At 31.4% G+C, this 16,058-nt stretch overlaps 1 protein-coding gene across 7 annotated transcripts; it reads right to left on the bottom strand.

Moving 5' to 3' along the window:
* Positions 1-10,922: 10,922 nt before the first annotated feature.
* LOC141046521 (uncharacterized) lies at positions 10,923-14,536 on the bottom strand. Of its 7 annotated transcripts, XR_012219591.2 has the most exons (5): positions 13,087-13,888; positions 12,233-12,390; positions 11,980-12,081; positions 11,592-11,657; positions 10,923-11,408 (listed from the first exon to the last, which is right to left on the bottom strand). XR_012219591.2 is itself a non-coding variant. In XM_024547384.3 (2 exons), exon 1 carries the CDS (start codon positions 13,657-13,659, stop codon positions 13,108-13,110), a length of 552 nt encoding a protein of 183 aa, XP_024403152.1. In that variant the 5' UTR covers positions 13,660-13,888; the 3' UTR covers positions 11,825-12,390; positions 13,087-13,107. The 7 variants fall into 7 exon arrangements, 1 of the variants encoding a protein (XP_024403152.1); XR_016498260.1 differs by lacking the exons at positions 10,923-11,408; positions 11,592-11,657 and having other exon boundaries at positions 11,825-12,081; positions 13,087-13,591; positions 13,748-14,536; XR_016498258.1 differs by lacking the exons at positions 10,923-11,408; positions 11,592-11,657 and having other exon boundaries at positions 11,825-12,390; positions 12,578-13,591; positions 13,748-14,536.
* Positions 14,537-16,058: the final 1,522 nt, after the last annotated feature.

The following is a 16,058-nucleotide window of genomic DNA, read 5'->3' as shown; positions in this document are numbered from 1 at the left end:
TGGATAATGAAGGTGACGAAGACGAACTGGACAAAGACGTAGAGGATATATTCTGAATCAAACAGCAATTGGATAAATTGGTGCATACCGGAGGATACACAGGTTCAGAGGGGGTAGATGTCGTGTTGTAACACGAGTATACAGTGAAAATAAAAAGAAAGGGGAATTTTATTAATATTCAATTACCTCGAATATTGAGAGCAACGACCAACTCCTGTACAAATATTGAGTGGCCAGGTTCAGTCACCCCGTTACAATCAGCCGGGGCATACTGAAATGCTCCATTCGATTCCAATAACGGGAGTCAGCAGGAAGAGAAGGACCAATTCACACGACGGGTTCGAAGAGCCAATTGGATCCAATTTCGAGAATCCAATTCGGGTCCTCTTATCCAATATGAGACCTTAATTGGCCGGTCAACCCAATTATGGGAAATCCAGGTCTTATTACGGATCTTAGCCAATCCGACGCGAGGACCAATTTGACCCAATTACGGGAACATCCAGGTTACTACTGGACTCTTATCCAATATGAGACCTGAATTGGTCGGGCGACTTAATGTGGTCCCGATTACGGGGTTCGATTCTTTTTCAGGCTGTCCTGTTCTCTGTGCCGTTTCAGGGAACGTTATTTTCGATAAATGGATTTCTTAAAGGTAAAAACGGAGGAGAAAGCTTTGACTGCGAGAGCCAATTTCGGATCCAAGCTTGACGGTAGGAGCCAATTCCGGATCTAAGACGGAAGATTGAAGAAATTCAGAGGATAAGGTTAGAGGGGATATAGTTTTGAGAGAAAAAATTTTGGAAGGAGGGATTAGAGAGAGGAGCTTCATGCTTCGGGTCAGGGAAGGAAAGACAGAGAATTTGGATTTTTCTTCTTCATAGAGTTTTGGGAAGGCTGAGGCAATCGCTGCTGAAGTCAGTTTTGTAATGGTGAATCGGGATTTTTAATGAAGTGGGTTTGAATACTCTTGACTGTTTTGTGAAATCGAGTTACGTCTGTGATTAAAGGATTAAAAGGGCGTCTATAGGATTGAGTATGCAGAGTGAATGAAATTTATTGGGTTAATCTAACAAGACAATCAGTGGATACAAAATCGTAAGTACAAAGCGGTATTGAAGATTAACAGTTTGGGTTGTTCGGGGTTCTCTGTAATGTCTAGAGACCTACCGGCTGGGGCAAAAAGGACTTCGACAAGCAGTCGAAGTGCATCTATATAGATTTACGGTACATTGTTGCAGTCGTTTATATTCCAGTAGTCAAAACTGATAGACTGCTTGACTATCGACAAATCTCCATACTACCTTCTACAGCCAGACGCCCGGCGCGTTCTCGAGCAGGAAAGCACGTAATACGACACCGGTCACAAGTGTCAATTGAAGATGTTCCAGAATAGATGAGTCAACAGAAGCAACAATTGGAACTTTGGAATGTCTAGATCTTGAAACTGAAAGCTCAAGTCCATGAATTGGGAGAATATAATGAAGATCTCTCAAAGTAGTTGAGGAAGGAGTCGATAGACGGACTGGAGGAGGAAGAAGAAGATTTGCAATTAGAACCAGATTTGATGGAACGCACATTTGATAATGTAGCAAATGATCAATTGGGTGGGCCAGAAGAAATAGTACCTTTATAAAATTTTATCAAGTAGTTTTTAGATAGGTAACAATTGTGTGTTTGCGAGGGCACTACACAATTAGGAGTGGGGCTATGTAGAATATGTAAATAAATTTTGTGGTAAGTTACTGGTTGATTATTGATAACCTTGAGAATTAGACTGATGGTTAGGTAATTTAGTTAGTAACAGTAGGTTGTTAGTGGAACAAATGGTTAAGAATTAAAAGGATCATAACCTTTGGAATTTGTTGGCCAACAGTCCATCTTTTGGTAGAATAAAGAGGTTGAGAAAAGGAAGATTGGGTCAAACTGTGAGAGTCATAAGCCAAGGGGTCAGATTGTGAGAGTCGTAAGCCAAAGAGCTAGATTGTGAGAGTCGTAAGTCAAGGGGCCAAACTGTGAAAGTTGTAAGCCGGGAGGCCAGACTATGAGAGTTGTAAGCAAGGGTAAGCTTGATGCTACCTCTTTGTTTTTTTTACTTTTATTATTTGTTTATGAAGAATTGTGATTGAAAGAAGTATTATTGCAACTGTGATTAGAATATTATGGAATATGACTTTGGACTGACCAATTTGGAGAAATTCTATGACCTTGAGAATTGAAATTATCGAATTGTATTGTGTTAAGTGAAGGTATTGAATTCTGTGTGATGAATTGAGAAACTGAATATCATAAGTAAGCTGGAGATCAGTAATTGAATATATATAAACCACAAAAAAAATAAGTGGAAGATGAACTGATAAGAATATGGAAGTATTGTTTAATTGATAGTCGTAGAATAAATTATATATTGAATTAAGACGGAAGTAGTAAGTCTTGGTATTTTGTAGTTTGATAATTGATTTCAGATAACCAGAGTACAGTCAGTTGTGACACTAACAGACCCAATTTATATAACCAGTCTTTTTCCATGTTTGAATCCACCCCTATTAGTTCAATTGCTTTGGTATATTGAAGCTTGAATACAACGAGAATAACAGCATCATTATCTAGAAGGTGCTTCTAATCCAATTATCATATATATTGATCACAAGAATCTTGAGTACTTTATGTCAACATGTATTTTAAATCATTGCCAAGCCCGTTGGAGCATGTCTTTATCAAGATTTGATTTCAAGATCACATATTGATTTAAAAAACAACAAGGTTTGTTAGACGCCTTTTCTAGATGTTCTTATCTTGCACCAAAAGAAAGAGATGCATCTTTTGATCAGCAAGGAACACTCTTCTTGAAGCGAAAGCATTTTCATCTTTAAGTAATGAAATCAACATTGACTGTTGATTTCACTTTTGTGAAATAAATCCAATCAAGTATGTCCTCTGATCCTCTTGTTTACAATATCAAGAATCCTTCTTTTAAGTCCCAAGCTACTTTTAAGTTTGAATTCAAAAACAACCTACTCTATTTTGAAGGTCAATTATATGTTCCAATAGGAAAAGCACAATTAGATATTCTTCAAGCATGTCATGACTTTCTAGAAGTAAAATATTTTAGATACAACAAGACTTTGAAGCTTATACCTAGAGATTTTTGGTGGCCACAAATATCAAAGGGTGTGAAAGACTTTGTTCAATCATGTGACATTTGTTCAAGATCAAAAACTCCTTATTATCAACCTTACAAATTTCTTCAATCATTAACTATTCTAAAACAATCATGGTTTTCTGTTTCTATGGATTTCATCATGGATCTTTCAATCTCAGGTTCTTATGACTCTATATTCATAATAGTAGATCGCTTTATCAAAATGGCATATTTTGTACTATATACAAAATCTATTACAAGTAAAGAAATAACTAAGTTCTTTCTTGACAACATCTATTGCTATCATGGATTATCCAAGGATATTATATTTGATAGGAGAATTCAATTTGTATCAAGATTTTGGCGAACTCTTTTCAAGATTGTAAAAGTAGATATAAAACTATCTTCGGCATTCCATCCTCAAATTGATAGACAAATGGAGCATATTAATCAAGTTTTGGAACAGTATTTCAAATGTACCATCAATTACCAACAAGATGATTGGACAACTCTTTTGCCATTGGCAGAGTTTCCTTATAATAATACAGTATATTTTTCTACAAAATAAATACCTTTCTTTGTCAATTATGGTTATCATCCATGACTTGATACTTTTGACTTTTCAAAAGCTAATAATCTTGTGGCAAAAGATTTAGTAAATCATTTGTTAAAGCTATATGCAACAATGAAGGCATAGTTAAAAGAAGCTCAAGATCAACAAAAGATCAATTCGGATGTCTATCAACAAGAACAACCACCATTTCACATAAGTGACAAGGTATGATTACTTCATTGCAATATCAAGACTACTCATATTCTTGACAAGTTGTACTATCGTAGACTTAGATAATTTTTTATTTTTGTACAAATCAATCTAGTTGCATATTGTTTATACTTATCAAAGTCAATAAAAATCTATCTAGTATTTTACATATTTTTTCTTGAACCACACAAGATAGTGGATATATCAAGAAGAAGACAAGCTCTACCTCCTTCTATAGAAATAAAAAATAGTAAAGAATTCAAAGTCAAAGAAGTCCTAGATTCAAGGCAACACTAAAATAAATTAGAATATCTTGTCCATTCATGCGAATATGATATTAGTGAACACACAAGGAAACCAGTGAAGAATCTTGCAAATGCACCAAAGACGATGGAGGCTTTTCATCGACAACATCCATCAAAATTAAGATGAAGATCTTTCCTATAAAAGAAACAAGATTTAGGTAAGATAATATTATAGTTTCAATCCTTATTTGTAGCTTCTTTATTGTTGTGATGCTATAGAGATGGAGAACCAATAATCAATAGATTCGACTAAAGAGCCTTTGTTTGCTAAGCTGTTGGATGAAACATTGTGATTGTCACAACCTTTTAGATGACGCAATTAACATGAAGATCTTCAAGAAAGACTTATTTTTTCCCAAATAGATGGCAAGATACAACACACTTAGTATCATGACCTTGGAAGAGACTTCTGATGTTTGATAATTTTATTAGAGGTAGAAACAACTCCTGACGATGTTCCAAATATTTTATTTGAAGGAAGTTATGAAGGCCTCAACAATGATCAAATAACAGGGTGGTCTTCTCGTCTAAGTATGGGACACTATCGATGGTTGAGAGGCCCTATCAACCATTTTCAAAGAGAACAAAGATCTGAGTATGTGGCAAATACAATTTGTCACATCATAGAATTCTTCAACATATGATGACCGCTCTTCATAGAACTCATCTCTAGAAGGGAAGGTAATATCACAGACGTACATATGTAAGCTAGTAATTACTTATATAAATAGATAGAAATAAATAGAAGTAAGCAAAAGTAAGTTAATTCTATAATATCTTCTATGAAAGCTTCTTAGAAGCTTTATAGATATTACTTTGACTTTATAGATGTCTCTAATTGATTTTTTGGATTAGAAATGTGGTCAACAAGTTGGCCATGTGCCACACATGTTGTTAGCTTGAAAATCAAGCTAACTATGTGGCCCAAACATAGAAAAACTTGCCTTATAAGTCAAGGCATGTGTTTTACAAAGTCAACACTTATTGATGGTCCTAAAGAGCATTGCCAAGTAGTCCCTAGTTAGATAATAGATATATATAAAGACAAGAATAAAGCCCACTTCACTCTTGTCAACTCTTTTCTTACTTCTAGTCCAGTTTCAAGAGTCTCAAGTTTCCTTGTCTTTTGGCAATAAGCCATTCCAGTTTCTTTTTAATATATGTACTTCTTTATTTCTATTTTTTTATTCTTTCTTTGATACAGATTTCATTGATTTATGCATCATCTTTTAGTTCATATCCTTGACATTGTGACATAGTTCCTAGTTAGGTAGTATAAATGGAGTCAAAAGTAAAACCTTCATCGCTCTTGTAAACTTCTTTCTTATTTTTAGTCTAATTTCAAGAATTCTAGTTTTGTAGATTTTGGCAATAGTCATTCTATTTTTTTCTTGAATTTACATATTTTTATATTTTTATTCTATTATCTTTCTTTAAAAAATAAGTCACTTATTTATTTACATTCTTTAAATTTTATTAGACAATAATATTATACTTGATCAAGAAATTTAATTTATATCAAGGTTCTTAAAGATATTTTTTATATAAAAATAATAACATTAAATTTTTATATATTCTTTATTTTAAAATCAATGAATAAATAAATAAAATATATAGATAGAAGATTAGTACAATATTTGTGATGCTCTATCAACTATTTCTAGGATAATTAGGCAATTTCCTTACAATTAAAAAAATATTTATATCATAATATAATATATTTTTTGATTTAGAAAATATTAATTATTACTAATTATAATTATTATTTATAATTTAAATCTTTATACTTTTATAATTTAAAAATAAAAAAAATATATTTGTAAGTAGGATAGCAAAGCTTTAGTCAATAATAAAGACACATCTAAAAGAAACATCTATATTAGCTTTATTTTTTTCTAATATTAAGATTAATAAATATTATAAAAAATTAGATTAATAAAGACTTAGTATATATATTGTTAAAATTTTAAATAATATAGATTTTTATTGAAATTAATTATTGAAACCATTAATTATTTAATTTTTATTGTATATGTTTCATTTCAAGCATTATACTACAATCAATGTATCAAAAACAAATTACCACTAAATATTTAAAAAACTTTAAAAATTAATAATTTGAATCATAAATTTTAGATTAAAATTATTTTTATCATATTCTAATATAACTATTTAATAAAAATATAGATTAAGATCAAAATATGTAAAAAAGACTTAATCAAGAGATATACATAGATTTTTATGATATCATAGATAAGAGATTGAGTATAATTAAAAATAAATTCTGAAAATATCTATAATATTTTTTAATTAAGAAATTATTTTTAGGACTATTTTCTTCTATCTTTTTTATTTTTAAAATAATAAAATAAATTTAAATTTACTAAAATTACTATTTTTTATATAAATAATTAAAAAGTCATCATATTCTTTTTTACGTTTCATTTACCTACTAATTAATATTTATAGGTTTTGAATAAGTAATACATATAGATAGAAGACTAAGATAAATATTGATTTAAATAATTAAAAATTAATTCTCACAATTAAAAGAAAATATTAAACCAACTAATATAATTACTTCAAAGATTTATTAAGACTCTATTTTTATAATTTTAATTTTTACTAATACTCTTATCACTCACAAATCTTTATAAAATTCTAATAAATACTTAAATAATTAAATTTAATTTTAAATATTAATATTTATATTTAAATAAATTAATATCATATTTTTAATAATTCCATTAATTTAAATATACTAGTACAATTCACATGTTTTTACATTTAAAGCCACTAAAAATCTCTTGAAGTAAAATCCAAAGTTTTATTATATCTAGAGTGTTATGCTGCTAAAAAGTAATGTTATACTTATAGTGCACATAATTGTGTTTTACCTTTTGAAATATATAAAGAAAAAAAATATTAAAGAAGATTTTTTTAACTTAAATTTGCTAGAATCATCATAAAGATTATTTTTAACATAAAAAATAAGAAGATTTGTTAACATGCTTAAACAAAATCTATCAAAAAAATTAGTGTAAATTAAAATTGTTGACTTAATAGCTTGAAGGTGCAATTGCTTTTCTTTTCATAGAATATATTATTATTCATTACATGCAACATTGTCTTTCTTTGGTATAAGATATTATAGATTAAAAAAGTATCTAATAAGCTTCTTTTTTTTTAATATAATATCTAATACTATATACAAATCATAACAAAGATATATTCCAACAAGTTTAGCAACAATCCAAGATATATATTAACATAAAATATTTAAGATTCTTATAATTGATCAAAGCTATCCTTAAACAAAAAGCAGCTTCTAGGAAATAACAACATTCTTAGAACAATTTTACAATAAGAAATAGTTTTTTGTTGTCGATCCTATATTTAATCTTACTTGTTGAATTTTTTTAAATAAAAGATAATATATAAAGTCTATCATTTGCATTTATTTGTAATAAAATTTCATCTAATGTAAAGTTTAATATATCTATTTTTATAAAACAAGGCTTAAAAAATCTAAATAATATAATATATGATCAAAAATAAATTTGATTTTCAAAATTTCAAATGATATTTTTGTATCTTTATTCAATTCCAATTTTTCTTTAAATTTTTGTTATCAAAGCATAATAAAAAAAAATTATAAAAAAATCTTAATAAATATCTAATAATGGTTTATAAATCTCAAAAAGCATTAGACATTACATGTAATTATTAAATTTATCTAATATATATAATAGATAACACAATTTTAGAATCTATTTTTATATATTTATTTAATATAATATATTCCAAAATTTCATTTGAATTGTGTATATTACAAAAATTCTTATTTAAAATATAACCTTACATTATTAATTTTTTACAATTTAAGAAAAATATGTTGTATATGTTTTTTAATATTTTAAGATTGCAGCATGAAACTTATATTTGATGATTATGGCCTAGAATTGTTAAATTATAAGGTTTCTAATAAAATTAGAGACCTTTTTTTTAAAATATTTTAAATTTGAGTTTGTGTTCTTTGCTTTGAATACATTTGATTTGATATAACATTCATGTACCTTAAGTCCTACTTTTTTTAAATAGAAACTCAAGTTTTTAGAATAGTATTTGTCTTTTTTCTTTGATATTAACTACTTAAATTTATTTTAATTAATGTACAAAGGTTTCACCTTTAATAAATCAATTTGGAAGTTCTTGTCATTAATTGATTTGTTCTTCTTCAACTAAATCTTTATTTCTAGTACCTTTCAAAGAATTATTTATTGAATAGAATTACTTGACTAATAAATTATTTCAATAAATTTTCTTTTGGCATTGTTAAAAATAGATTTTTAACATTATTTTTTAATTTATATCAAAAATAATTAATGAGAGCCTTATTATATTAATTTATATTACAAAAAAATTATTAAAATTCAATGACAAAAATAGTAGTTGAACTTGGCATTTGTTCCAAAGATTGGAGTTTTTTGCTATCTTTTAAATTATTATTTCTAAATGCGGCTGCAAATACCTCCAAAATTGAATTTAGATTATAAAAAAGTTTTGTATTTTTTTCCATCTAGTAAAAAAGTATGTTTAGAAAACTTACTTATTTATAATTTTCTATCTAAAAAGAGCAGTTTTAGATAGAAGTGTGTTTAGAAAACTTACTTGTATAATTATATCAAGGTATCAAGAAGTCTATAAATTTTTTTAAAATAAACTTAATGTAATATAAAAATAATCAAAAGATTGATTATATTCTATTAAACTTCTCTAATATATTAAATTTTGGCTCTTTTATATTTATTATATGAGGACTTCTAGAATTTTCTTCTCAAATTGATCTCCTTATATTTATTTCTTTTGATTGAAAAACTTAGCTCAGACAATAGATCTCATGATTAATTTCTTCTATAGATATAGCAATAGTACTTTTATAGAGATACTTATTAGTTTGTAAGATTTTTTCTCAAAAAATATTTAAAAAATTAATAATGATTTATAATAATTAAGAATCTATTTTCACTTTCATCAAGTATAACATTCATAAATTTTTATTCTTTCATATAACTAATAGATTATACTAAAAAATCTATAAATCAAATTAAAAGAGAATAAGCTATAACTTTTAATAAAAAAATTTAAAAAATTACAAAAAATTATAATCTATTTACAAAAATAAAAATAAAATCCAATATTATATATATTTCAAGGTGGATAGTTTGGAACTTCTAAAAACACAACAATGTGTCTTAAAAAATAAAATACTATAATTACTTCTTTAATAGTAAATACTTATGACAAATTAGTAGACTTATCAAATTTTCAAAGTCATGAATTTAAAAATAATCTAAAAGACAATATATTCATATTTTATTAAATAAAAAAGAAAATAAATAAATTATAAATTATAAGATATAAAAGATTTAAAATATCTACTGTTAAAAACAAAGAAACTATAGAAACTTGAATCAAGTTTGGAACACAAAATAATTGTTGATAAGACTAAGGATGGCCTTCATCTTTTTTCTATATATAATAGCTACAAAATAGGTCTTGTAGAAGCTTTCTGAACACCAAAAGGCTTGTGGTCCTAGCATGAAGTAATACATTACTTTTAAAATAACTTTCAAAAATTAAGAAAGTTGTGGCATAAGTTTCAATAGCCATGTAACATATAGCCAAGTTTGAATATCTAATTTGCATCTCAAAACTTCTTCAAAACTTTTTAACAAAGTTATTATCTTCTAAACATATTTCTATATATATCTACTTATTTCTATTTACTCCCACTTACTTCTTTTTATTAATTAATATGAGCATCCATTTTAATATATATATATATATATATATATATATATATATATATATATTATCAATTAAAAAATACTAAACTAACAAAAAACTCATTGTAAATATGTTTAAGCTTAATTTTTATTTTTGAAGTGATAGAAATAATTTCAAGATTTTTTTTAAAAATATAAAGCAATATATATAGATATATATATATATATATATATATATATATATAGTACTTAAAAAATTAAAAAACTTTAGATCATATGGTAATATTATAATAAATATTAATATGTTAATTATCATAAAAATAAGTCCAAATTATAAAAATATTTTTAAAAATATATACTTTATTAAATAATTTTATTTAATAACATATTTATCTTCTTTTTTAAAATAATAAGATTAAATGATAAAATAAGTTTTTAATACTTTTTTTTGTAGCTCTGTATGCTAGGTTTTATTTTATATATGTTTTTGTCTAATTTCTTATTAAATAGTTTTAAGGTTATATATATATATATATATATATATATACACACATATACATGCATATACATTTTTCCATTGAAACTGACTTGCATGATGTTCATATTTTAGATTTCTCCTCCTAGGTTTATCATTTGAAAAAATACCAATAAAATTTTCAAAATTATCAAATATTGATGTGTAGCAAAAAGTATTGTGAATCCATAATACAGATGTATTAATATTTCATACTTTTAATTGTAAAATACAGGAATGTTTATACTTGTACACACACTTAAGTTTTAACATTTTAAATTTCACTTTATTCCAGTATTACACTTGGACTGAGTAAACTGCACAAACCTATCAAATTAAAACATTGACTTATTTTACTGCACATGTTAAACATTCATGATCAAGTCACAATGCAGTCACAGGAAGATTGTTTTTGTAAAATTATTTATTGTTGTCCTTGTGGGGTCAAGAAGATTTTGTTTGATTCGATACTTAAAATTTTGACGCTACCAGAAATTCTCTCTATTGTGGGCTTGCAGGTTCCTATCGAACCCTCTGTCTGAGAATGATGAGAGTAGCAGTAATCCCAGTAGGTCTCCACTTTTCAGCTTGACCCAAAATTCATCTACTTGTGGTATTAGGGTATTTTCAGGTGTTGAAATATTATTTTTTAGTATTCTCTCTGCTTCGATAAGAGAAGTTCAACTACCCAAACCTGAAAGGAAAAACGATTTTCAGGATTCCACAGGAGTTCCATTGCAGAAATCTCCAACATCCCGCTTCAGATTCTGTGATGGAGAGCAGGTTCACGAAGCTAAGTTGTGACAAGGTGGGTGCAGTCACTGGGAGTCGTTCATATCTCGTGTGTGATGAGTTCATTTTTTTACGAGCTCCTGAAGCATCCTGGGCTTGGCAGCTGCAATAATCATTTTCAAATGATGAACTCGTCTCTCTACACCTCATTACAAGAATAAGGGGCTACACTACTAGCTGCTTGTGCATGAATCTAAAATAGAAATCACTGTGTCCGATTTTATTTCAACATTTCAGCTCCATCAGGATACAACTGTTCACACTACAATATGCCAAGAGTACTTACGGTAGAGATATTTCACCCAAGTCGTATATCCGCAACGAGGGGTATTAGCGATTGTTGTGACAGACTCTGGAACAAAGGGGATGGTAACTTTCGTTATTGCACACATGTTCCAAAATAAGAATCTATGCATATGTTTGGTGAAAACATACAATACTTTGGGCGATACGAGAGGCCTATTTCAAGGATTGATGTAAACATGATTAAAAAATGTGAGCATGATCTGCGAGGGCCCAGTCTCAAACGAAGTAATGATATTAAAAAACGACCATTGTGTGGACTCCATAAAGGTCCCCATGAATCTGACAGTTAAAGGTAGATTGTGCTAGGCCTCACTACGACTACTGCACACCAAAACAAGACTATGTGTGACCATCTGACTGAACCTTACCCAGAGTCAACTCCCTCCATCAAGGATCACAGTGCTCATCACTGTCACCAAATCCTCATGGCTAACGGATTCCGTGGAGCCCGTCCCCAGGGCAACAACAATCTGCAGGGAGACCTTTAGAATTCAGATAAAAACCTTGACACTTACCAAGAATCATAGCAACAAAGCGAAAGCACACATTATTTTCAAATGGATAGACTCAGATGCAGAAGTAAGAGTCCCGTTGTGGTAGTCTTTAGCAATATTGGGAAACCTGCTAAAATATTCTGGTAGTGCGATGAAGTAGAATTTTCTGAGACAATCGCCATTGAGGCCTCCCGAAAACAGTGATACAAATCCGCCAACTTGATTATGATGATGCTCAGGGTACTCTTGATGGCCGGTCAGTATGGAAATGGGAATGTCACCGCCCTGCATTAAACAACAGAGGTGCAGATGACCACAATGTGATTACCAGTTAACTTAGGATGAAGACCAAGACACACATTAACTCGAGTACATGCAAAGCCCTTATATAAAAATCACACCAGGGTAACGATAATTTACACTTCAAGAAACCTTGACATGAACGACAATACCGCTAAGGAGGTACACTTACTACATGCAAGAGGTTAAGAAACACCCAAACTAGGCATGCGATGTGAGGAGGTTGATTGATTCATCACGATTCAAGAGATACATGGGAATCCAACTGCAGGTTCCAGTACGAATGCACATCATGCGGTTCAACGGGCCACAGAGCGCCAATTCTTCGCTACTTGAGCTGAGATTAATTGAAACAAGGAAGCGGAGAAGATAGATCAACTGCAACGACTTGCCCCTCGGCATGTTGACAGAGACCCGAGCGCATCGGAATTTCTTCAATGCCTGGAGCTCGTCAACTGCCAAGATCCTCCTACTCAATATAAATGTAAGACCAAAACTAAGCTTATGAAAAGAGACTCAAAAGGCCACATCAAAACTTGACCTAGATTTTCCCTACCATTGTCAGATATCCAGCTACTGCTCCTGCAACAACTGATCCAGTTCCTCAACCGGCCTCATTGTAACAATTCATTGGTAACTACGAACAACGATCACCACTGAACTCCATGAGTTAACACTAACCATGGTGAGTGTGGGCGATCATTACTCCTTGCTCTTCAATATCTTCGTAATGGAATCTGCGGCCGTTGGAACGACAAATACTTTAGGGTCGACCGGTGTGCAGGTGAACAGGTCCTGCTCTATGCCTGACCATTTCGAGGGAGTGAGGGATTCGTAATCACGCAAGGTCATGTCGTAGCTTCGTAAGATTTCACTAACGTTGAACGAGTGAGCCTCAGAACCTGCCGTCCTCAAACGCCCCTTTATGCTTCGGAACCAGACTGTATCACTAACCCACTTCCTTGAAAGTTTGAGCTCGCCATGACGACGACCGCGGCCCAGCTCACGCTCCGGATGCGCCTGCTCTTGCCCACCGGCATCCTCTCCGGAACTTTTCGAAGACGGAGAGGCGTTCGTTGAGTGCCCTTTGGGGGGCACAGGAATGGGCCACACTGGCACCGTCTGGTCAAAATATAGGGGCACCCGCTGGTCATTCTTATTGCGCAATAACTGCACCCTGGGTATTCTGCTCCATCGAGCTTCATTGTTAGATGTGGCAGAGGAACTGCATTCTGGATTTGGAACCTGCTGCATTGTGAGCCTCCACTACTACCCTCTCCCTTCACCCACAAATCCAATTCTCATTTCCCTTAACTCCAGTTCCATCAAAGGACACACATACCTGTAATCTCACGTTTGCTGTTCACAGCGCAGGCTACCTCCTTGTAAATTACCTGCCGGCACATACAACCTACGTCCCTCTTATCCAACCTGTAACTTATTCCTTCTCCAGAGCAACCAAATACGACTCTCGAGACCTTCAATCTTGCACCAATTCCCACCACAGTGACATCGTCATCTAACATCTGCAGACTGGATCCAAGACGGAATTCTCAATCCCAGTCTACAGAACTTCCAGGTCCGCTCTAACGTCCCACGATGAAACCTCCAGCCATACTCGCAGGAAAAAGGAAAAAAGAAAACTCACTTCCCACCTGAGTTAGCATCTATCACTACAACCCAGAGAGGCAATACTCCAACCTCCCCCGTCCCACATCTCAGTCACAACCCCAGGGGCAACCCCCATCACCCTGACACAGAATCCAACCCTGTCGAAACCCAACACGAAACTCCAACCCGCTCCAAAACTACGATTACCAAACCCAACTCACAGCAACCTCAACTCCCGTCCCACTCACGTTCCGGAAAGGCGAGCTGAGAGCTGCGTCAGTTCAAACCTCCACCTGCACCACCACCTCCGCCCTCGTATACAATGCAGGTAACGCCCGTCGTCTCACCCGGAATTCACCGCACTGCTCCGGCATTCACATAAACCCAAGGGGACCTTTCCCGAGGACGTGACAACAAGGGTTTCTAACTAGTTCGCTGCCTTTCAATTTGATGAACAGAGTTCGCGACAGTGGGTTTCCGTGAAGGAATGCGGAGCCAATGCGGGGCGACCGCGTCGACCGCAGAAGATTTGCAATAGTAGCAGACTTGTCCTGTTTCCCTTCCACTACTTTTGCCCCTTTGGACGAGCCCACTTGCGGCGGAGCCAATTACATGGCCAGCCAGATATTATATCTGCCGACCCCCTCCGGTCCAGCTCGGATCGTTCCCGAGAGTGGGCCAATGGGGTTCGGCGCTTCGCTCTGCATTCATTGGCAACTGCGACAAATGGCTCCGCAACTTTTGAGTGGACGGTTGGAGGAATTGGACAGTAAGAGCAAAGGAGCTTACGGACTCAGCTCCACGGTGTGGCCAATCAGCGCGAGCCGGTCCAAAAGCTCCAAATCATTTTAATCCTTGATTTTCTAAATAAGGAAAAAGCGTAGATCTCTGGGGGGTCGTTCGCAGCTCAAAGTGTGTGGATGACTGTCGTTTTATGGATGGCTCCATTCATTCATTTTTTGGATGGCGACAACTTTAGGGCCTTGGACGCTCATTGGATGACGTATCGTTATTTTTTTTTTTATCCCTCTACCCTCAATAGACGAGGTTGGGGTTAATGTTGTGCATAATTAAAAATGGCATACGAGAGTTTGTGATGGTTGTGAGTTAATGTATTCGACAACATTCTTTTGTGGAATTAGTTTCTACAAGACAAATCACATGAGAATCTGTTTTAGCAAGATTTTCATCATAGAGATAAACACATACACATATTTTGTTTGTGATTAAACTTCTTTCTCATTGCAAAGTAAATTTGAATTATACAACTTAAGTTGGATTTGTTTGTTTAATTTTGTTTATCTTTCTTTCTTCTTTTTTTTTTTTTTTTAATATATATATTATGGTGGTTACTTAGTTTTTAGATTTAAGATAAATATATAAAATACATGACTTCTAAAGTCTTAAGACCTTTGCTTTATGACAATCCTAAGGACTTTAAAAGTAATGTTGTAAAATTCATACAAAAAAAATTCTATAAATATATTATGATTCCATATCTTTATGAATTATTACATTATACTCTAAAATGAATTACGTTTTATATAATGGTGATATATGTTTCAATTCCTAGCATAGTTTTAGGCATCCATAAGTTGTTTCATTTTTGAAGAATTTTTTATAGTGATTTATTTGTTTAATTAGTTTTATTGCATTTGTTTTTTCACAATATTAAATCATATAAAATCAAATTGGATTATATTGATTTATCCTTATACAAATGATAATATAATATATTTTAATGATAATAAAAATATGCTATTAAATTTATAATAGATATAAAGATAAAGTCTAAATGGTGCAAAACTATTTAAAATTAAACTATAATAGTTTATATAATTTTATTTATTTTTTTATAATAACATTAATTAACATAATTATATTTATTCATTTTTTAATTAGATGTACATCTTAGCACTTGTAATTACAAGCTTGTATCACGGACATACAAGCCAATAATTACATGTATAAATAGATAGAAGTAAATAAAAATAGATAAAAGTAAGTTAATTCTATAGTATTTAGTATGGAAGCTTCTTAGA

Source organism: Physcomitrium patens, chromosome 18 (genome assembly GCF_059467195.1).
Source record: "Physcomitrium patens ecotype Gransden chromosome 18, ASM5946719v1, whole genome shotgun sequence".
In the NCBI taxonomy this organism is placed as follows: domain Eukaryota; kingdom Viridiplantae; phylum Streptophyta; class Bryopsida; order Funariales; family Funariaceae; genus Physcomitrium; species Physcomitrium patens.
Note: the sequence above shows the minus strand (reverse complement) of the source record. Positions and strands in the feature narration are given on the sequence as shown.